Consider the following 23,952-nt stretch of genomic DNA (forward strand, 5'->3'; position numbering starts at 1 on the left):
TTGATATATTCCAAACTGGAAATAGTTTCCAAACTGATACCTTTCCTGAGGATGAAGGATCAGGCTTTTGTTCCTTATTATGAGGAAAGGAACGAAAATGATTATCAGACCTAAATTTACCTTAGATTTTTTATCCTTTGGTAAAAAAGTTCCCTTCCTTCCAGAAACAGAGATAATAATTTATTACCCTGGAAAGAAAGGGAAAGCAAAGGTGACTTAGAAGACATATCAGCATTCCAAGTTTAATCCATAAAGCTTTTCTAGCTAAAAAAGCTAGAGACATATACCTGACATCAACTCTAATGATATCAAAAGATGGTATCACCAAAAAAATTATTAGCATGTTATAGAATAATAATAATGCTATAAAATTATGATCTGTTACTTGTTGCGCTAAAGCTTCTAACCAAAAAGTTGAGGCTGCAGCAACATCCGCTAAAAATATTGCAGGTCTAAGAAGATTACCTGAACATAAGTAAGCTTTTCTTAGAAAGGATTCAATTTTCCTATCTAAAGGATCCTTAAATGAAGTACTATCTGCCGTAGAAATAGTAGCACATTTAGCAGGATTAGAGACAGCCCCATAACCTTAGGGATTTTGTCCCCAAAAAAACTCTAATCTGTCAGATGGCACAGGATATAATTGCTTAAACGTTTAGAAGGAGTAAAAGAATTACCCAAATTATTCCATTCCCTGGAAATTACTTCAGAAATAGCATCAGGGAGATTAAACACTTCTGGAATAACTACAGGAGATTTAAAAACCTTATTTAAACGTTTAGATTTAGTATCAAGAGGACCAGAATCCTCTATTTCTAATGCAATTAATACTTCTTTAAATAAAGAACGAATAAATTCCATCTTGAACAAATACAAAGATTTATCAGCATCAACCTCTGAGACAGAAACCTCTGAACCAGAAGAACCATTATCAGTATCAGAATGATGATGTTCATTTAAAAATTCATCTGAAAAAAAGAGAAGTTTTAAAAGACTTTTATGTAAACTAGAAGGAGAAATAACAGACATAGCCTTCTTAATGGATTTAAAAAATAAAATCTCTTATGTTTATCAGGAACACTCTGAAAATTAGATGTTGACGGAACAGCAACAGGTAATGTAACAGTACTAAAGGAAATTTTATCTGCATTAATAAGTTTGTCATGACATGCAATACAAACAACAGCTGGAAAAACAGATACCAAAAATTATAGCAGATAGATTATAGCACTAGACAGCGATTTTCCTGTAGTATCTTCTGACTCAGATGCAACGTGAGACATCTTGCAATATGTAAGAGAAAAAACAACATATAAAGCAAAATTGATCAAATTCCTTAAATGACAGTTTCAGGAATGGGAAAAAATGCCAAAGAACAAGCTTCTAGCAACCAGAAGCAATGAAAAAATAAGACTTAAATAATGTGGAGACAAAAGCGACGCCCTATTTTTTAGCGCCAAATAAGACGCCCACATTATTTGGCGCCTAAATGCTTTTGGCACCAAAAATGACGCCACATCCGGAACGCCGACATTTTTGGCGCAAAATAACGTCAAAAAAATTATGCAACTTCCGGCGACACGTATGACGCCGGAAACGGAAAAGAATTTTTGCTCCAAAAAAGTCCGCGCCAAGAATGACGCAATAAAATGAAGCATTTTCAGCCCCCGCGAGCCTAACAGCCCACAGGGAAAAAAAAGAGTCAAATTTTGAAGGTAAGAAAAAATGATTAATTCAAATGCATTATCCCAAATATGAAACTGACTGTCTGAAAAATAAGGAAAGTTGAACATTCTGAGTCAAGGCAAATAAATGTTTGAATAAATATATTTAGAACTTTATAAACAAAGTGCCCAACCATAGCTTAGAGTGTCACAGAAAATAAGATTTACTTACCCCAGGACACTCATCTACATGTTTGTAGAAAGCCAAACCAGTACTGAAACGAGAATCAGTAGAGGTAATGGTATATATATAAGAGTATATCGTCGATCTGAAAAGGGAGGTAAGAGATGAATCTCTACGACCAATAACAGAGAACCTATGAAATAGACCCCGTAGAAGGAGACCATTGAATTCAAATAGGCAATACTCTCCTCACATCCCTCTGACATTCACTGCACGCTGAGAGGAAAACCGGGCTCCAACTTGCTGCGGAGCGCATATCAACGTAGAATCTAGCACAAACTTACTTCACCACCTCCATCGGAGGCAAAGTTTGTAAAACTGAATTGTGGGTGTGGTGAGGGGTGTATTTATAGGCATTTTAAGGTTTGGGAAACTTTGCCCCTCCTGGTAGGAATGTATATCCCATACGTCACTAGCTCATGGACTCTTGCTAATTACATGAAAGAAATATATTTTTGCCCATATGAGAGGTGAAGCCCTGCCTCTAGTGACTGCACATGCAGGTATACCTCACTTTACAGCGCTTCGCTAATACAGCGCTTTGTGGAGCTGAAGTTCATCTCCAGGGATTGTGAAACAGTGCTGTAATCATTGTGATATTGCAAGAAAAGTGACTGGCACCATTTTGTTATGCTTAGTTCACTCTGTTTACAGCATTACAGTGCAATCTGTGTCTCAGTGCTATAGTCTGGCAAATTGTACTACAGTAATTGTCACTATTTTACAGGTACAGTATTTATTGAAAGCTAATTGAATACTGTGCTGTGCTAGTGTTAAACTTAACTTAGCACCCCTAGTATGTTAGTTCAAACATGTTTTTAAGTTTTTAAACACTGGCAAGTGAAAAAAAAGCTAAAAATTGCCTTGTTTCACTTTAAGGCGATTTTCACTTTACAGCGGGGCTCTGGTCCGTAACCCGCTGTATGAGTGGGGTATACCTGTATGTTTGTATATGTGTGTACGTGTATATGTATGTGTTTGTATATGTATACATGTGTATATATATATATATATATATACACATGTGTGTGTAAGTGTATATATATATATATATATATATATATATATATGTGTGTGTGTGTGTGTGTGTGTATATATGCATATGTGTGTGTATATATGCATGTGTTAAAGTATATATATATATATATATATATATATATATGTGTGTGTGTGTGTGTGTGTGTGTGAAGCAGTTGCAGGATATATATATATATATATATATATATATATATATATATATATATATATATATATATATACACACATATGTTCAAGGGGGTGATTATTTTCAATACCCACTGTATGCGTGTTTAAGTGTATATGTATGTATGTGTGTATATACAGTATGTATGTGTGTGTATTTTTGTATGTGTAAGTGTATATATATATATATATTTGTGTGTAAGTGTATATATATATATTTGTAAGTGTATATATGTATTTGTGTGTGTGTATATATATATATATTTTTGTGTGTATGTGTATATGTATGTGTGTGTAAGTGTTTATATGTATTTGTGTGTGTGTATATATATATATATATTTGTGTGTATGTGTATATGTATGTGTGTGTAAGTGTTTATTTGTATTTGTGTGTGTGTATATACAGTATGTATGTGTGTGTATTTGTGTATATTTGTATGTGTAAGTGTATATATATATATATATATATATATATATATATATATATATAAAAGTCAATGAGAAAGGCACTCCATATACAATGTAGCAACTTCCAGGGTGCACTTCAAAAGAGATCATCAAATGTATATGTAGGAAAAAAGGCACTCACTGGTTCAGAGTAAAAAATAACATTTAATAGTTTAAGTTAAGAATGCATGACGTTTCGGAGGCATTCCACCCCCTTTATCAAATGCATAATACAAACAGTTTTGTACATTCAAACTGTTTGTATTATGCATTTGATAAAGGGGGTGGAATGCCTCCGAAACGTCATGCATTCTTAACTTAAACTATTAAATGTTATTTTTTACTCTGAACCAGTGAGTGCCTTTTTTCCTACATATATATATATATATATATATATATATATTTGTGTGTAAGTGTATATATATATATATATATTTGTGTGTAAGTGTATATATGTATTTGTGTGTGTGTGTATATATATATATTTGTGTGTATGTGTATATGTATGTGTGTGTAAGTGTATATATGTATTTGTGTGTGTGTAAGTGTATATATGTATTTGTGTGTGTGTGTGTGTGTAAGTGTATATGCGTATGTATGAGTGAGTACATATTCATATGTGTGAGTATTAATATTATTTGCACACACTTGCGTGGCTGCTGCAAGTGTAAAAACGTTGGTCTGGTAATATTGGTTTTGTAAATAAGTGAACATAAACATTATAAAGATGAAACAACGCTCATGATTTAATTTACAATGACTTTTATTACACAATTAAAAGTACATTTTAATCTTGTACATTTTTATGTACATTATTTACTCATCTGTTCCTAAACAGACATATTCAACAGTACAGATGTAGCAGTTTTTCAGCATTCAGCCTCAGCTGCCATAAAGCAAACTGTGGTGAATGAGCAACCAATGAACAAGTGAGGCTGAAATCTAAAATACATTTAAAAAAAATGGACAAAGGGGTAGAAATGAGCATTTTAAATAAAGAGAATAATAAAAATATATCTTTTTGAATTACTTAAAGGGACACACACATCTGTTTATGATCATATAATGATTTAACTCTCTCTTTCTGCTAATCACAAACTGAATGCAAGATTGTTTGATTCCGGTGCCTATGTATAGATTTCTATTCCTGGTTAATTAACTTCTCAGCTAACGAGCTTAAACTTGCGGTTTTCCTGTAAACTGCACAGTGTTGAAAGCTTTAATCTGTTAAAACAATTTGCCCGAGATGAAACATTTTAATTTACACAAAAATAAAATTGGTTGAAAAGGTTTTAAAAAACAGAGGTTTTATTATTTCTTTTGGATTCATACTAAATGTTTACCACATTAGGTGGGCTGAGGCGTTTGTGGAGGGCAACAGTAATAAGTTAATAAGACTAGTATTCAGTACCTGCTGTCTGTGGGGCACATTACAGATAATAGAACAAGAATATACAGCTATATTATATAAAGTATTTCTAATTTGAACAACACTGTCCTTGTAAACCTGTTTACATTTAGGGATAAATATATAATTTAACCTTTTTCTTGTGATCAAGGCTAATATAAAAAAAACTTGACTTGGCGCATTGCGAACATGCACGGTTATGGCTGAATTTTTCAGTTACAAACACACGGAGAGTGCAATAAGAAGAACAAAGGTGCAAATCTATACACAAGACAAGGATGCAACTTGCAGGGCTCAGGATATTGTAATAGAAATAAACAGATTTCACATAAAGGAATGTTATGTCAGTAAAGCAAGTGTGTTGTATATCCAGGAGTTTAATGTCATTGATATCCATATACATAAACAAAAGTAATTGCTTTAATACAAACCTATTCACTGTTTCTGCTTTTTCATGGAGTTCTTACAATACACAAGTTATTTCCTGATATTTGGTAGTGGACAGAGAGTACTTGCTGCTTGAAACATCACGATGAAAATGAGAGTAGTTAGAGTTCTTGCTTATTCTATTTACCATTGGTTTCAGTTTTTTTTTACAGTTTTTATTATTAATATATATATAATTGTTATTTAAATAAAATGTCAGCTAGTCTTCTCCTGGCCAGCACCAGTGCAGTTCATAAATGGGAAAATAATCAAGTGTAGTCCAGCAGATCAGTTGACCTCAGAAAGAGATGGTGTGTCAGGAGGCCGAGGAGTGGATAACAGAGGCACGGGGGAGGTTGCCTCTATCAGAGCAGGGTTGAGAATGATTGGCAACGACATGCGTGGGACTCCAACCTGCAGTGAGGACGTCAGAGGATGCAGGATGAGGGGAGACTGAGTTATGGGAGGAGGAACGTCTGTGACCGGGCTCATTCTAGGAGTGCAGGAAGAGCTGGTGACCGTGTGTGGTCCAGAGCTGGGAGGGTCACAATCTGCAGAGACCAAAAACAAGCCAGAATCTTTTAATGGAGCATCTATACACACTAACCAAGCCTGGAGTATATAGAAAACCTTACTCTGTATTATCAAACATGGTACAAACAAAAGTTTTTTTCAGGTACACATTAGAACATACTTGTCAAACCTAAAGCCTAAAAGTATGGCCCCTAAAGGTGCTTTTCCTAATGCCCACTACTTTCCCATTTCAAATGAATCTTTTACAAGAGCACAGCTAGCACATTTCTGTCCTATGTGGATCCAGCATACGTCTGTGTGTATATGTGATACATACTAACAATTGCTCATTTGACTTGTTTATACAGAAGTTCATATTTATGTATACAAGAATGAATAGACGACAACATTTAAGGAATTTAACAATAAAGTTCCAGTTCAGCCTTACCACTGGGCGCCTGTTCAGTCGGTTTCTCTGGCTGTGCTGTGTGAGGTGTAGTCCTGAGTTCTGCAGGGGCGGGCGATTGAGAAGATGATGTCGGGGACTTGTGAGGATAAGGTTCAGTTGCAGCTAAGAGGGCGGGATCTAAAGGATGGGGGGGGGGATCACATTATATCAACCAAACTACTTTCTGCTGGCAAACATATACCACTTAAAGGGTTTTACAATGGCTTCTCATATGCTCTAAATATCCGGATTAACCACAAAATGGTTGTGGCCATTTTACTTTTATCATCAAATATGTTTTGTTCTCTTGGTATTCTTTGTTGAAAGCTAAACCTAGGGTAGGCTAATAAACTGATTTCTAAGCTGAAGGCTGCTTATCTCATTGGAGTTTGATGAGTCAGCACTGATTGGCTAAAATGTAAGTCTGTCAAAAGAACTGAGAAAAGGTGGCAGTCTGCAGAGGCTTAGATACAAGGTAATAAATGTATAAATATAACCGTGATGGTTATGAGAAACTGGGGAATGGGTAATAAAAGGGATTATCTGTCTTTTTAAACAATAAAAAAATTTAAATTAAGTAAATGTCTGTCTTACTTAGGGACCCTATTGTGATGGGCTTATAGCTATCTAGAGCGAATCATAACTCAAGGGTAACAGAATGCAGAGTAACGTATCATTGGGGCGTACCTTGGATGATTGTCTGTTTAAATAGCTCTTCCCTAAGACGAGGTAAGAAACAGTCTATCCTCTCCCACGTGATCTCCCACAGATCTGAATAGCCTGTCCGTGAGTCTGCGCTGTGAAATATCCCAGCTGTGTCCATTACAAGCAGCATATTTTTCAAGGATTCAGGAATTGCCTCCAGCTACAATCAGAAATATACCAAGTTAGTCACAATTAAAACCTGCTGACAGTTCTCTATGGTTGATACTATGCAACGTGTGGCAGCTGAGGGTGGTTAATCATTAGAAACAGTAATATTTACATTAAGAGATATTTCATATTAGCTATAATTCAATTTAAAAAGGCATCTGACTACAGAAGTGTCCGTACCAGTAGATCGCTGGAGCCAGCGTGCATGTACTTGTCCATAAAATCAAGAATGGTCAACCACAAGGCAGCAAATGTGGCAAGGGAAAGCAGAGGGGACAAGTGTTGCAGGAAGACCTGGAGAGGGAACATAAATAGAACTGTCACTTAACCTGCTATACTTGGTAACTAGAAGTAGGATTAAACCTCGTCTCTCATACCAGCAATTAAACAGGTTAACAAGACATTTGCATGAAAGCCACAGCATCTCTTGTACCTGTTCACAACGTTACTTTATTCTAAAACCACAAAGAATTTCAAGGAATATGAAGATACAGTAATTCTGATGGACCAGTCATGCTGCAATAAGATATTTAACGCAGGCTTACACCATATACACTTTAGGATTAGCAAAGTGCAAAGAATTTCTAACCAACCACATTCTCAAGAGTTAAATGATCACAACAGCTGTATTCATATTCACGCGTTTCTGTACCTTGGAAAGCAGCGTGGAGGCTCTCATTCTTGTTTCCTCCATACCTCCCACATCAGCGGGGCTTATATTCTCTAACAGTTTTGTTAACAGTGGAAACAGCACCTGTGGGATAAAATAAGGAAGCAGAGGGTGTGGTAAACTATAGCAGGTGGTAATGAATCTATGGGCACACTATACAGGATTTATAATCCACTGTACCTTGTTAAAGCAGGACTCCCACTCCAGCGCATCCAGCGCCTGCAAGTCATGCACTAGCAATGCCCTCTGTAAGTACGTCAGTGCCTGCATACGGACCTGGCGCCGGGCATCACAGCACAGCCAAGCAATGCCTGCAGCACAGGCAGAGAGAGAATGTGGTTTGGTTAAAGACGTATGAAACCCCAAAATGTTCTCTTATGATGCAGACAGAATATCTTCCAATTTACTTCTATTATCAAATTTGCTTCATTCCCATGATATTCGTTGTTGAAGAGATACTTCGGTAGCATCTGTAGCACTACATGACAGGTAATAGTGCAGTTATCTAGTGATCTTGCTAATGTATAATATTGTGTGTTATAGAGATACCTAGGTAGTATCTGTAGCACTACATGACAGGTAATAGTGCTGTTATCTAGTGCTCTTGCTAATGTATAATATTGTGTGTTATAGAGATACCTAGGTAGTGTCTGTAGCACTACATGACAGGTAATAGTGCTGTTATCTAGTGCTCTTGCTAATGTATAATATTGTGTGTTATAGAGATACCTAGGTAGTATCTGTAGCACTACATGACAGGTAATAGTGCTGTTATCTAGTGCTCTTGCTAATGTATAATATTGTGATATAGAGATACCTAGGTAGTATCTGTAGCACTACATGACAGGTAATAGTGCTGTTATCTAGTGCTCTTGCTAATGTATAATATTGTGTTACAGAGATACCTAGGTAGTATCTGTAGTACTACATGACAGGTAATAGTGCTGTTATCTAGTGCTCTTGCTAATGTATAACATTGTGTTATAGAGATACCTAGGTAGTATCTGTAGCACTACATGACAGGTAATAGTGCAGTTATCTAGTGCTCTTGCTAATGTATAATATTGTGTGTTATATAGATACCTAGGTAGTATCTGTAGCACTACATGACAGGTAATAGTGTTGTTATCTAGTGCTCTTGCTAATGTATAATATTGTGTGTTATATAGATACCTAGGTAGTATCTGTAGCACTACATGACAGGTAATAGTGCTGTTATCTAGTGCTCTTGCTAATGTATAATATTGTGTTACAGAGATACCTAGGTAGTATCTGTAGTACTACATGACAGGTAATAGTGCTGTTATCTAGTGCTCTTGCTAATGTATGACATTGTGTTATAGAGATACCTAGGTAGTATCTGTAGCACTACATGACAGGTAATAGTGCAGTTATCTAGTGCTCTTGCTAATGTATAATATTGTGTGTTATAGAGATACCTAGGTAGCATCTGTAGCACTACATGACAGGTAATAGTGCAGTTATCTAGTGCTCTTGCTAATGTATAATATTGTGTGTTATAGAGATACCTAGGTAGTATCTGTAGCACTACATGACAGGTAATAGTGCAGTTATCTAGTGCTCTTGCTAATGTATAATATTGTGTGTTATAGAGATACCTAGGTAGCATCTGTAGCACTACATGACAGGTAATAGTGCTGTTATCTAGTGCTCTTGCTAATGTATAATATTGTGTGTTATAGAGATACCTAGGTAGTATCTGTAGCACTACATGACAGGTAATAGTGCTGTTATCTAGTGCTCTTGCTAATGTATAATATTGTGTTATAGAGATACCTAGGTAGCATCTGTAGCACTACATGACAGGTAATAGTGCTGTTATCTAGTGCTCTTGCTAATGTATAATATTGTGTGTTATAGAGATACCTAGGTAGTATCTGTAGCACTACATGACAGGTAATAGTGCTGTTATCTAGTGCTCTTGCTAATGTATAATATTGTGTGTTATAGAGATACCTAGGTAGTATCTGTAGCACTACATGACAGGTAATAGTGCAGTTATCTAGTGCTCTTGCTAATGTATAATATTGTGTGTTATAGAGATACCTAGGTAGCATCTGTAGCACTACATGACAGGTAATAGTGCTGTTATCTAGTGCTCTTGCTAATGTATAATATTGTGTGTTATAGAGATACCTAGGTAGTATCTGTAGCACTACATGACAGGTAATAGTGCTGTTATCTAGTGCTCTTGCTAATGTATAATATTGTGTTATAGAGATACCTAGGTGGCATCTGTAGCACTGCATGACAGGTAATAGTGTTGTTATCTAGTGCTCTTGCTAATGTATAATATTGTGTGTTATAGAGATGCCTAGGTAGTATCTGTAGCACTACATGACAGGTAATAGTGCTGTTATCTAGTGCTCTTGCTAATGTATAATATTGTGTGTTATAGATACACGTAGGTAGTATCTGTAGCACTACATGACAGGTAATAGTGCTGTTATCTAGTGCTCTTGCTAATGTATAATATTGTGTGTTATAGAGATACCTAGGTAGTATCTGTAGCACTACATGACAGGTAATAGTGCTGTTATCTAGTGCTCTTGCTAATGTATAATATTGTGTGTTATAGAGATACCTAGGTAGCATCTGTATCACTACATGACAGATAATAGTGCTGTTATCTAGTGCTCTTGCTAATGTATAATATTGTGTGTTATAGAGATACCTAGGTAGTGTCTGTAGCACTACATGACAGGTAATAGTGCTGTTATCTAGTGCTCTTGCTAATGTATAATATTTTGTTATAGAGATACCTAGGTAGCATCTGTAGCACTACATGACAGGAAATAGTGCTGTTATCTAGTGCTCTTGCATATGTATAATATTGTGTTATAGAGATACCTAGGTAGAATCTGTAGCACTACATGACAGGTAATAGTGCTGTTATCTAGTGCTCTTGTTAATGTATAATATTGCGTGTTATAGAGATACCTAGGTAGTATCTGTAGCACTACATGACAGGTAATAGTGCTGTTATCTAGTGCTCTTGCTAATGTATAATATTGTGTGTTATAGAGATACCTAGGTAGTATCTGTAGCACTACATGACAGGTAATAGTGCTGTTATCTAGTTCTCTTGCTAATGTATAATATTGTATGTTATAGAGATACCTAGGTAGTATCTGTAGCACTACATGACAGTTAATAGTGCTGTTATCTAGTACTCTTGCTAATGTATAATATTGTGTGTTATAGAGATACCTAGGTAGTATCTGTAGCACTACATGACAGGTAATAGTGCTGTTATCTAGTGCTCTTGCTAATGTATAATATTGTATGTTATAGAGATACCTAGGTAATATCTGTAGCACTACATGACAGGTAATAGTGCTGTTATCTAGTGCTCTTGCTAATGTATAATATTGTGTGTTATAGAGATACCTAGGTAGTATCTGTAGCACTACATGACAGGTAATAGTGCTGTTATCTAGTGCTCTTGCTAATGTATAATATTGTATGTTATAGAGATACCTAGGTAGTATCTGTAGCACCACATGACAGGTAATAGTGCTGTTATCTAGTGCTCTTGCTAATGTATAATATTGTGTTATAGAGATACCTAGGCATCATCTGTAGCACTACATGACAGGTAATAGTGCTGTTATCTAATGCTCTTGCTAATGTATAATATTATGTGTTATAGAGATACCTAGGTAGTATCTGTAGCACTACATGACAGGTAATAGTGCTGTTATCCAGTGCTCTTGCTAATGTATAATATTGTGTTATAGAGATACCTAGGTAGTATCTGTAGCACTACATGACAGGTAATAGTGCTGTTATCTAGTGCTCTTGCTAATGTATAATATTATGTGTTATAGAGATACCTAGGTAGTATCTGTAGCACTACATGACAGGTAATAGTGCTGTTATCTAGTGCTCTTGCTAATGTATAATATTGTGTGTTATAGAGATACCTAGGTAGTATCTGTAGCACTACTTGATAAGTAATAGTGCTGTTATCTAGTGCTCATGCTAATGTATAATATTGTGTGTTATAGAGATACCTAGGTAGTATCTGTAGCACTACATGGCAGGTAATAGTGTTGTTATCTAATGCTCTTGCTAATGTATAATATTGTGTGTTATAGAGATACCTAGGTAGTATCTATAGCACCACATGACCGGTAATAGTGCTGTTATCTAGTGCTCTTGCTAATGTATAATATTGTGTTATAGAGATACCTAGGTAGTATCTGTAGCACTACATGACAGGTAATAGTGCTGTTATCTAGTTCTCTTGCTAATGTATAATATTGTGTGTTATAGAGATACCTAGGTAGTATCTGTAGCACCACATGACAGGTAATAGTGCTGTTATCTAGTGCTCTTGCTAATGTATAATATTTTGTTATAGAGATACCTAGGTAGCATCTGTAGCACTACATGACAGGTAATAGTGCTGTTATCTAGTGCTCTTGCTAATGTATAATATTGTGTTATAGAGATACCTAGGTAGTATCTGTAGCAGTATATGACAGGTAATAGTGCTGTTATCTAGTGCTCTTGCTAATGTATAATATTGTGTTATAGAGATACCTAGGTAGCATCTGTAGCACTACATGACAGATAATAGTGCTGTTATATAGTGCTCTTGCTAATGTATAATATTGTGTTATAGAGTTACCTAGGTCGTATCTGTAGCACTACATGACAGGTAATAGTGCTGTTATCTAGTGCTCTTGCTAATGTATAATATTGTGTGTTATAGAGACACCTAGGTAGTATCTGTAGCACTACAAGACAGGTAATAGTGCTGTTATCTAATGCTCTTGCTAATGTATAATATTATGTGTTATAGAGATACCTAGGTAGCATCTGTATCACTACATGACAGATAATAGTGCTGTTATCTAGTGCTCTTGCTAATGTATAATATTGTGTTATAGAGATACCTAGGTCGTATCTGTAGCACTACATGACCGGTAATAGTGTTGTTAGCTAGTGCTCTTGCTAATGTATAATATTGTGTGTTATAGAGATACCTAGGTAGTATCTGTAGCACTACTTGATAAGTAATAGTGCTGTTATCTAGTGCTCATGCTAATGTATAATATTGTGTGTTATAGAGATACCTAGGTAGTATCTGTAGCACTACATGACAGGTAAAAGTGCTGTTATCTAGTGCTCTTGCTAATGTATAATATAATAATATTGTGTGTTATAGAGTTACCTAGGTAGCATCTGTGGCACTACATGACAGGTAATAGTGCTGTTATCTAGTGCTCTTGCTAATGTATAATATTGTGTGCTATAGAGATACCTAGGTAGCATCTGTAGCACTACATGACAGGTAATAGTGCTGTTATCTAGTGCTCTTGCTAATGTATAATATTGTGTTATAGAGATACCTAGGTAGTATCTGTAGCAGTATATGACAGGTAATAGTGCTGTTATCTAGTGCTCTTGCTAATGTATAATATTGTGTTATAGAGATACCTAGGTAGCATCTGTAGCACTACATGACAGATAATAGTGCTGTTATATAGTGCTCTTGCTAATGTATAATATTGTGTTATAGAGTTACCTAGGTCGTATCTGTAGCACTACATGACAGGTAATAGTGCTGTTATCTAGTGCTCTTGCTAATGTATAATATTGTGTTATAGAGATACCTAGGTAGTATCTGTAGCACTACATGACAGGTAATAGTGCTGTTATCTAGTGCTCTTGCTAATGTATAATATTATGTGTTATAGAGATACCTAGGTAGTATCTGTAGCACTACATGACAGGTAATAGTGCTGTTATCTAGTCCTCTTGCTAATGTATAATATTGTGTTATAGAGATACCTAGGTAGTATCTGTAGCACTACATGACAGGTAATAGTGCTGTTATCTAGTGCTCTTGCTAATGTATAATATTGTGTTATAGAGATACCTAGGTAGTATCTGTAGCACTACATGACAGGTAATAGTGCTGTTATCTAGTGCTCTTGCTAATGTATAATATTGTGTTATAGAGATACCTAGGTAGCATCTGTAGCACTACATGACAGGTAATAGTGCTGTTATCTAGTGCTCTTGCTAATGTATAATATTGTGTGTTATAGAGATACCTAGGTAGTATCCGTAGCACTACATGACAGGTAATAGTGCTGTTATCTAGTGCTCTTGCTAATGTATAATATTGTGTGTTATAGAGATACCTAGGTAGTATCTGTAGCACTACATGACAGGTAATAGTGCTGTTATCTAGTGCTCTTGCTAATGTATAATATTGTTATAGAGATACCTAGGTAGTATCTGTAGCACTACATGACAGGTAATAGTGCTGTTATCTAGTGCTCTTGCTAATGTATAATATTATGTGTTATAGAGATACCTAGGTAGTATCTGTAGCACTACATGACAGGTAATAGTGCTGTTATCTAGTGCTCTTGCTAATGTATAATATAGTGTGTTATAGAGATACCTAGGTAGTATCTGTAGCACTACATGACAGGTAATAGTGCTGTTATCTAGTGCTCTTGCTAATGTATAATATTGTGTTATAGAGTTACCTAGGTAGTATCTGTAACACTACATGACAGGTAATAGTGCTGTTATCTAGTGCTCTTGCTAATGTATAATATTGTGTTATAGATACCTAGGTAGTATCTGTAGCACTACATGACAGGTAATAGTGCTGTTATCTAGTGTTCTTGCTAATGTATAATATAGTGTGTTATAGAGATACCTAGGTAGCATATGTAGCAGTACATGACAGGTAATAGTGCTGTTATCTAGTGCTCTTGCTAATGTATAATATTGTGTTATAGAGATACCTAGGTAGTATCTGTAGCACTACATGACAGGTAATAGTGCTGTTATCTAGTGCTCTTGCTAATGTATAATATTGTGTGTTATAGGGATACCTAGGTAGTATCTGTAGCACTACATGACAGGTAATAGTGCTGTTATCTAGTGATCTTGCTAATGTATAATATTGTGTGTTATAGGGATACCTAGGTAGTATCTGTAGCACTACATGACAGGTAATAGTGCTGTTATCTAGTGATCTTGCTAATGTATAATATTCTTGCAAAACTGTTGCCATATAGTGATACAGACACGCCCATGAGCTTACATCCATGCTTTTCAACAAAAGATACAAAAATAAATAAATAATAGAAGCAAAATATAAAGTATAAGTTTAAAATCATGTGCTTTATCTGAATCATGAATTTGCCTTTAAGTGTCTCGGTGAAATACTGACTGACTTTAAAACAATGGATGGACTGGATAGTTGTGGCATTTCTATACTGAACAAATTCACACAAAGGTACAAGGCGCATCCAGCCTGCTCTATTTCTATCTAAACGCACCTCTCAGGCTATTGGTCTTTAGATTTCGCATTATGTCTATCCCCAAGCGAGACTTTAGCAGGTACCTTATCTCAGTGATTTTTAACCTTTTTTTGCCGTGGCACACTTTTTTACATTAAAAAATCCTGTGGCACACCACCATCCCAAATTTTTAAAAAAATCACACATTGTAGCCTAATACAGCATATATATACACATACACACAAACACACACACATACTGTATGTATTGTGCTGTTATGCCATGCCTCCTACAAACTACCCCTGCACTGGGAGTAAAAAACAAGCAAAGTTTAAAAAATATGTCACACTGTTGTCAGTCTGCCGTGGCACACCTGAGGATCTCTCACGGCACACTAGTGTGCCACGGCACACTGGTTGAAAAACACTGCCTTATCTATTCTTATGTTACCCAAACTCATTCATAGCACAACTCCAGTTGTTGTACACTATTATATGTAATCAGCTGGGGCGTTTCTGGATTACATGCGTCGGGGATGAACAAAAAGCCACATATATGCATCAGTAAAAACCAGCTGCTGTCATTGTGGGAATGAAATACAAATGACATCTTTACTCTTTCTGTGCAAGTATAGATGTTTATGAAATGTTAACTTCATCCCAGTACCAGGTTAAATTCTGTACAATATCCATGCTAATAGGTACACACTTACTGCTTTACTCACTGAAATGCCAGTGTCCCTTATTTGTATTTACAAAAAACAACGTTTGGTCCCGCTCTCTCTTACCTTGCAGCAAGGGGCACCAGCAATTGGACCACAGAGTCCTGGAGTCAGCAGTGATTTTCTTCCCTGCAGACTCTAGGTGGCGTTGCTCCTCCGCCCAAGAGCTGTATATGGTGGCAGCTCGCGTGTGAAGTGTGTGCATCAGGTCAAGCAGCTAAAAAAAAAAACCAGATGAGATGTGAAGACACACTGGACTGTGTTACCGCATACGTACAATCCTAGCCCAGTCACTGTAAGAGGCAGGTTGCAATTCCAGTTTTATTCCAGCTACAAACTATCAGCCATGATTAAACTTACAGACTAATTGCTAGCTCTGCTGTCTTCACTAATGAGATAAAACCAGAACGCAGTGAGCTCAGTGACCAGCAGTCAAGTCACCGGCATTAGTATGAACCTTCTATTTACTGTGTAACCCCATAATGCCACAAGCACCACAGATATTAACCCTAATCAGCAAACAGTTGCATTGGTGAATGATTATTGGAAAACGGAGCAGATATTACCGCTAAGGTAAAACACAGTAGCTGAGAGCAAAGGGCCACAACAGGGCAGCTCAGTACCTACAACATCCAGCATGAAAACCCCCCAGAGTACAGCAATATCTCTGGCAGTAAAAGGACACAAAAACGCTATAAACACAGGTATCCCAGGCAGCAGACACGCTCCCTGCAGCTACCTATTAATCACAAATAGTTTTAAAATGTAATTATTGTAATGTTATTGCAAAATGCCAAGGAGGAGGCACAGCAAGGTTCAGTTGTTCCTCCCGTGTCCGTCACCTAACAAATAGTACAACCAAAAGCTTTTTGCACCATAACAGCACGTCAGACTTTTTATTACTATTTAGTGAACACAATGAGCAATAGAACCGGGCTGCCCATACATTTTGTAACAAATAAACTCACTGCACTTTGTTAGTCTGTAATTTCTACGTTAGTAACATAACAAACATATTATTCTTAGTCATTTCTTATAAGACTTATTTTAACCCATTAGCCACTAGAGAAGGCACAATGTATGCAACCACACTGCACCCCTAACAGCCAAGGGAATAAAACATTTTTTACTATGGCAGGTCTTTTACATTAGGGAGAATTATTCTACCTGCCCCAATCAGTGACTGGATGTATTATATAAATGTGTAAAACAAAATTCTCTACTACTGCATAGTCCAGGACCTCCTGAGAACAGGGAAACTAAGAAATCAGATACAGGACAGCCCATTAACAAAAAGAAGGAAAAACCAACTAAGAAAAACATCACCCAACACTCAACACTAAGAACTAATGCAGGAAAGTGAGCACAGAGGTAAAACGCTCGTTGGCTGAAATAAAAAACTGTTAGCTCAGTATTCATGTGAAGCATTATATCTTAGTAAACTGGGGAGACTGGAAAATGTGATCCATTCAGTATACACAGGAAATTAAGAATTAAAGGGATATGGACTTTTATATAAAAATGCCATGATCCAGCTACAGTAAATAATGCAAATAAATAAAAATTTCCAGTTTTACGCTATTTATCTACTTTAAATCTATCACATTCTCTTGGTCTCCTTTATTGAAAAAACTAAATGTATGCTTACCTGATAGAGTCCACGACGTCATTCCAATTACTAGTGGAATATTCAACTCCTGGCCAGCAGGAGGCAGCAAAGAGCACCCCAGCAAAGCTGTTAAGTGTAACTGCCTTAGCCATAACCCCCAGTCATTCAGCCAAAGGAAATGGAAAAAGGAAGAAACACAAGGGTGAAAAAGGTGCCTGAGGTTTACTCAACAAAACTGCCAATTGATAAGCAATAAAGAGGGCGGGTCGTGGACTCTCCATGTCCGGAAAGAAAGAAATTTATCAGGTAAGCATAAATGTTGTTGTCTTTCCTAAGACATGGAGAGTCCACAACGTCATTCCAATTACTAGTGGGAACCAATACCCAAGCTAGAGGACACAGAATGAACAGGGAGGGAGAAAAAAGGCAGAAGGACCTAAACAGAAGGCACCACCGCTTGTAGATCCTTTCTCCCAAAAGAAGCCTCAGCCAAGGCCACAGTTTTAGAATTTGGAAAAAAGTATGCCAAGAGGACCATGTTGCCGCTTTGCAAATCTGTTCCACAGGAGCTTCATTTTTGAAAGCCCAAGAAAAGGAGACAGCCCTAGTGGAATGAGCCATAACTCTCTCAGAAGGCTGCTGTCCAGCAGTCTTATATGCTAAACGAATCAAACTTCTCAACCAGAGGGACAGAGAAGTAGAAGTGGCCTTCTGACCCTTACGCTTTCCAGAAAAAACAACAAACAGGGCAGAAGATTGCCTAAAATCTTTAGTAGCTTGCAAGTAAAACTTTAGAGCCCACACAACATCCAAGTAATGCAAAATATGTTCCTTATGAGAAGAAGAATTAGTACAAAAAGAAGGAACAACAATTTCCTGATTAATGTTTTGATATGAAACCACCTTAGGGAGAAACCCCAATTTGGTACGAAGGACCGCCTTATCAGCATGAAAAATAAGGTATGGGGAATCACACTGTAAAGCTGAAAGCTCAGATACTCTGTGAGTGGAAGAAATGGCAACAAGAAACAACATTTTCTAGTTTAAAAGTTTTATATCAACAACATGCATTGGCTCAAACAGAGTCTGCTGCAAAACTTTAAGAACTAAATTAAGGCTCCACTGGGGAGCAACAGGTCTAAACACAAGCCTGATTCTAACCAGGGCCTGTACAAAGGCTTGAACATCTGGAAGATCAGGCAGACGTTTGTGCAAAAGGATAGATAACGCAGAAATCTGACCCTTTAGAGTACTGACCGATAAACCCTTATCCAGGCCATCCTGAAGAAAAGACAAAATCCGGGGAATCCTCACCTGTCTCCAGGAGAATCCCTTAGATTCACACCAATAAAGATATTTATGCCATATCTTATGGTAAATCTTGTGAGTAACCGGCTTTCAAGCCTGAATCATAGTTTCAATGACCGCAACAGAAAACCCACATTTGGACAGAACTAAGCTTTCAATATCCAAGCACTCAGCTTTAGAGAATCTAGATTTGGATGGAGGAAAGGACCATGAAATAGGTCTTTCCTCAGAGGTAACCTCTAAGGAGGTAGATGACATCCTCACCAGATCCGCGAACCAGATCCTGCGAGGCCATGAAGGAGCTATTAGAATCACAGATGCTCTCTCCTGCTTGATACGAGCACTGACTCGTGGAAGGACTGCAAACTGAGGAAACAGATAAGCCAGAGAAAACATCCAAGGAACCGCTAGAGCATCTATCAGAGCGGCCTGAGGATCTCTTGACCTTGAGCCGTACCATGGAACTTTGGCGTTTTGTCGGGACACCATGGCATCCCCCACTTGAGGGTTATCTGAGAGAACACTTCCGGATGAAGAGCCCACTTCCCTGGATGAAAGTTCTGTCTGCTTAGAAAATCCGCTTCCCAGTTGTCCACTCCTGGGATGTGGATGGCAGATAGGAGACAATCGTGGGCTTCCGCCCACTGTAGAATACGAGTCATCTACTTCATGGCTAAGGAACTCCGAGTCCCTCCCTGGTGGTTTATGTAAGCCACCAAGGTGATGTTGTCCAATTGGAATCTTATAAACCGCACCAACAGCAGTTGAGGCCACGCTGATAGGGCATTGAAGATAGCTCTTAACTCCAAGATGTTTATGGGAAAAGAAGATTCTTACCAAGACCACAGGCCCTGAGTTCTTAGAGGGCTCCAAACAGCTCCCCAGCCTGACAGGCTGGCATCCGTAGTCACAAACTCCCAGGAAGGTCTCAGAAAGCATATGCCCCAAGACGGATGTTTCTGTGACACCCACCACGAGATTGAGTCTCTTGTCAGATGGTCCAGATTATCCTCTGAGATAAATCCGAATGATCTCCATCCATTCCATTGACAGAGCATACAAAGCTGCAGTGGTCGAAGATAAAACCGTGCAAAAGGAACAATGTCCATGGATGCCCCCATCAGACCAATCACTTCAATGCATTGGGCCACAGATGGACGAGATGCAGACTGGAGAGAAAGGCAGGAAGCAAGTATCTTGTCTTTTCTGGCCTCCGTCAGAAAAATCCTCATGGACAGGGAATCTATTATAGTCCCTAGGAAACACACTTTGCTAGATGGAACAAGAGAACTTTTTTCCAAATTCACCTTCCACCCATGAGAACAGACAAAAAAAAGAAAGAAAAGACAACAGCATCTCTCTATGAGATTGGGCTAGTTGAAAAAATGACGCCTGAACCAAGATGTCTAGATAAGGTGCCACAGCAATTCCCTGGGATCTGATCACAGCCAAAAGCGCCTTCAGAACCTTTGTGAATATTCTGGGAGCCGTGGCCAGACCGAATGGAAGAGCAACAAATTGGAAGTGCCTGTCCAGAAATGCAAACCTCAGATACTGATGGTGTTCCCTGTGAATGGGAACAAGAAGGTATGCACCATTCAGGACTATGATAGTCATAAACTGACCTTCCTGTATCAAAGGAAGAATGGAACGAATAGTTTCTATCTTGAATGATGGAACCCTGAGGAATTTTTTGAGGCACTTGAGGATTAGAATGGGCCAAAAAGTTCCCTCCTTTTTGGGAACCACAGATTTGAATAGAATCCTAGACCCTGGTTCTGCTAGAGGGACAGGAATAATTACTCCCAGAGAGTAAAGGTCTTTTAAACAGTTTAAGAAGGTCTCCTTTATTTGGTTTGAGGATAGTCTTGACAGGAGAAATCTGCCCCTTGGAGGGAAAGACTTGAATCCCATTCTGTAACCCTGGGATACTATGTCCACCGCCCAAGGGTCTGGGACATTGCATATCCAGGCTTGACAAAAAAAGAGAAAGCCGGCCCCCCACCTGATCCATACCGGAATCGGGGGTGGAACCTTCATGCTGATTTAGAGTCAGCAGAAGGCTTTTTTGTTTTGTTTTCCCTTGTTCCAGGGCAGGTTGGATTTCCAAGAAGATCTGGGTTGATCTGGTTTAGAAGAGGCAGAGGAGAAATTTTGTCCCTTAAAGTTACAAAAGGAACGAAAATTAGAAGTCTGACGACCTCTAACTCTATTTTTCTTTTCCTAAGGTAAGAAAGATCCATTACCACCTGTGATCTCTGAAATGATCTCTGCCAGGCCAGGTCCAAACAGAGTCTTTTCCTTGTAGGGTAAAGCCAAAAGCTTGGCCTTAGAGGAGACATCAGCCGACCAAGATTTCAGCCACAGAGCTCTGCAAGCTAGAACCGTGAACCTAGACATCTTGGCTCCCAGACAAAGTATCTGCATGTTGGCATCACAGATAAAGATATTGGCCAAAATGAGAGCCTTGATCCTATCTTGGATCTCCTCTATTGTAGTTTCCTCTGTAACAAGATCAGAGGATGCATCACACCAATAAGATGCAGCTCTTGCAACCGTAGCAATAGTTGCTGCTGGTTGCCACTGTAACCCTTGATGGATATACATCTTTTTTTTAAGTAAGCCTCAAGCTTCTTATACATTGGGTCATTAAAAGAGCAACTTTTCTCTATAGGAATGGTAGTTCTCTTAGCCAGAGTAGAAATAGCACCTTCTACCTTAGGAACAGTGCGCCATGAGTCACGAATAGAGTCGGCAACAGGAAACATCATCTTAAAAACAGGGAAGGGGAAAAAGGAACCCCTGGTTTATCCCATTCCTGAGCAATAATTTCAGACATCTTCCTTGGGACAGGAAAAACCTCCTCAGAAGATGGGAATCATAAACTCTATCCAATGTAGAAGACTTTGTGGGGTTGGCAGCAACCGAAGGCTCAGAATCGTCTAAAGTAGCTAGAACCTCCTTCAAAAATAACCGGAGGTGTTCAAGCTTAAAGGACAGTCTAGGCCAAAATAAACTTTCATGATTCAGATAGAGCATGTCATTTTAAACAATTTTCCAATTTCCTTTTATCACCAATTTTGCCTTGTTCTCTTGGTATTCTTAGTTGAAAGCTTAACCTAGGAGGTTCATATGCTAATTTATTAGACCTTGAAGGCTACCTCTTTTCAGAATGCATTTTAACAGTTTTTCACCACTAAAGGGTGTTAGTTCACGTGTTTCATATAGATAACTGTGCTCGTGCAAGTTATCTGGGAGCAAGCACTGGTTGGCTAAACTGCAAGTCTGTCAAAAGAACTGAAATAAAGGGGCAGTTTTCAGAGGCTTAGATAGAAGATAATCACAGAGGTTAAAAGTATATTAATATAACTGTGTTGGTTATGCAAAACTGGGGAATGGGTACTAAAGAGATTATCTATCTTGTTAAACAATAAAAATTCTGGTGTAGACTGTCCATTTAAATCTAAAAGTAACCTATTCTGATTCAGAAGATTTGACTGCTAAAGTTTTAGAATTTGAGATTTCACCTTTAGAAGCTACTCAAGTATGCTCCTCATCAAACATCTGAGCAAGAGTGGCTAATGCAGTCCTAGAGTCAGAAGCCCTAGAATCAGGCAAATGTTTAGATTCTCTCTAACGCTTACCCAGTGTAGGGAAAGCTGACAAAGCCGCTGTTACTGCAGAAAAAACCGGAGCGGCAAAATCCCCAGGTAAATAAACACCCCCAGGGGAAGAAGGCACAGCATGAGACACCATTAAAGCTTGGGAAGTTTGAGGAGAACGCTGAGGAATGTCACGCACAGCATCATCCTGAGAGACACTTGGCTTAGAAGGGAGTAATCTATCTTTAAATTTTAAAGTCTTTGATAAGCATGAGGAACAAAATTGCATTGGCAGGACAATTTGAGCCTCCAAACACAGTAAACACTTGTCCAGACACTGACTGATCTAAACCAGGCTCCATTACTGCAGTCACAGTCCAATTTGCTAATTTTTTTTATTTTTTATTATCTAGAGTGAGAATAAATAGTAAACCCCTGTTACTATTTTAGTCTTAAACAATTAATTGGCAAAAAAAAAAGCACCTCAGATGCCTGAGGCTCCTACCATACAAGAGAGAATACCCAATAGTAAATGGAAAGGCTTGTACTCTCACGATCCACTAAGTTAATAACAGAGATCCGGCATAAATTCTCAATGTGAGGCACTCCTACGCACCACCAAACTCAGTGTCGCTCCGTTCCGTAAAAGCAGAAGTGCAGGCGTCACGTGAGCGGAGGAGAAATAACAGTGCCAGAGAAAAAGACGCGAGCAACAGACAAAATGCCATAGTAACGGCCGTTAAAGTTAAACTGCCCCCACATCACAAATAAACCTGCCACTTAGTCAAAAAATAGAGAACCGCTATAATAAAACATCATAGTGATATTTCTGTACAAGTCTCAATAACGAAAGTTCCATAGCAATAAAATGATCTCCTCAGCCAAGTGAAGTCTCTCTGACTGTGTAAATGTCTCAAATATATAAAATTAAAATTGTCCCCCAAAATGTTTCCTTAACTATAAAAGGATAACTAGTGCCAGACAAAAAGGATTCATAAGTGGATTAACCTCCTAAGTGCTGCTCTCCCTTCAGTACCTAAAAGCACTTACCTTAGATCTCGCAGAACAGATGATGTGCCTTAGGTGTGGCAGGTACTGTACTCCCTGTCATTGAACTGTAGGAAAATAAACAGAGTAACCAACTCTGGCTTTTTTGCAAAGGGGAAGCAAGTGTTTAAATAAAAATCAAGGACTTAGCCTTGACGCCTTTTAACTGCTTAAAAGTCACCACTACTCTTACTCAAGAGATTGACGTGGACACAGCTAAAACCCTGATCCTTGCTTGCAGGGAAAAGTACCTATAAAAAGGATTAAAATCTTCAGACACCAACTTCGCACAACCTCTATTGACAGAGGAAAACAGAATGACTGGGGGTTATGGGTAAGGTTGTTACACTTAACAGCTTTGCTGGGGTGCTCTTTGCCTTCTCCTGCTGGCCAGGATTGAATATCCCACTAGTAATTGGAATGATGTTGTAGACTCTCCATGTCTTAGGAAAGAAAGCTTCCTTTCATGAG

At 37.9% G+C, this 23,952-nt stretch overlaps 1 protein-coding gene across 9 annotated transcripts in view; it reads right to left on the reverse strand.

The window, feature by feature from the left end:
- Positions 1–4,303: 4,303 nt before the first annotated feature.
- Positions 4,304–23,952, reverse strand: part of GBF1 (golgi brefeldin A resistant guanine nucleotide exchange factor 1) — a 365,751-nt gene continuing 346,102 nt past the window's right edge. For all 9 annotated transcript variants that reach the window (XM_053691965.1, XM_053691964.1, XM_053691962.1 and 6 more), the window contains 7 exons: positions 15,982–16,132; positions 8,077–8,207; positions 7,879–7,980; positions 7,407–7,520; positions 7,041–7,218; positions 6,354–6,491; positions 4,304–5,943 (listed from right to left, as the gene is read on the reverse strand). In XM_053691965.1, coding sequence (XP_053547940.1) covers positions 5,681–5,943; positions 6,354–6,491; positions 7,041–7,218; positions 7,407–7,520; positions 7,879–7,980; positions 8,077–8,207; positions 15,982–16,132 — 1,077 coding nt within the window. In that variant the 3' untranslated portion in view covers positions 4,304–5,680. The remainder of the gene's footprint in view (positions 5,944–6,353; positions 6,492–7,040; positions 7,219–7,406; positions 7,521–7,878; positions 7,981–8,076; positions 8,208–15,981; positions 16,133–23,952) is intronic.

The sequence above is a fragment of the Bombina bombina genome, chromosome 9 (genome assembly GCF_027579735.1).
Source record: "Bombina bombina isolate aBomBom1 chromosome 9, aBomBom1.pri, whole genome shotgun sequence".
Classification (NCBI taxonomy): Eukaryota; Metazoa; Chordata; class Amphibia; order Anura; family Bombinatoridae; genus Bombina; species Bombina bombina.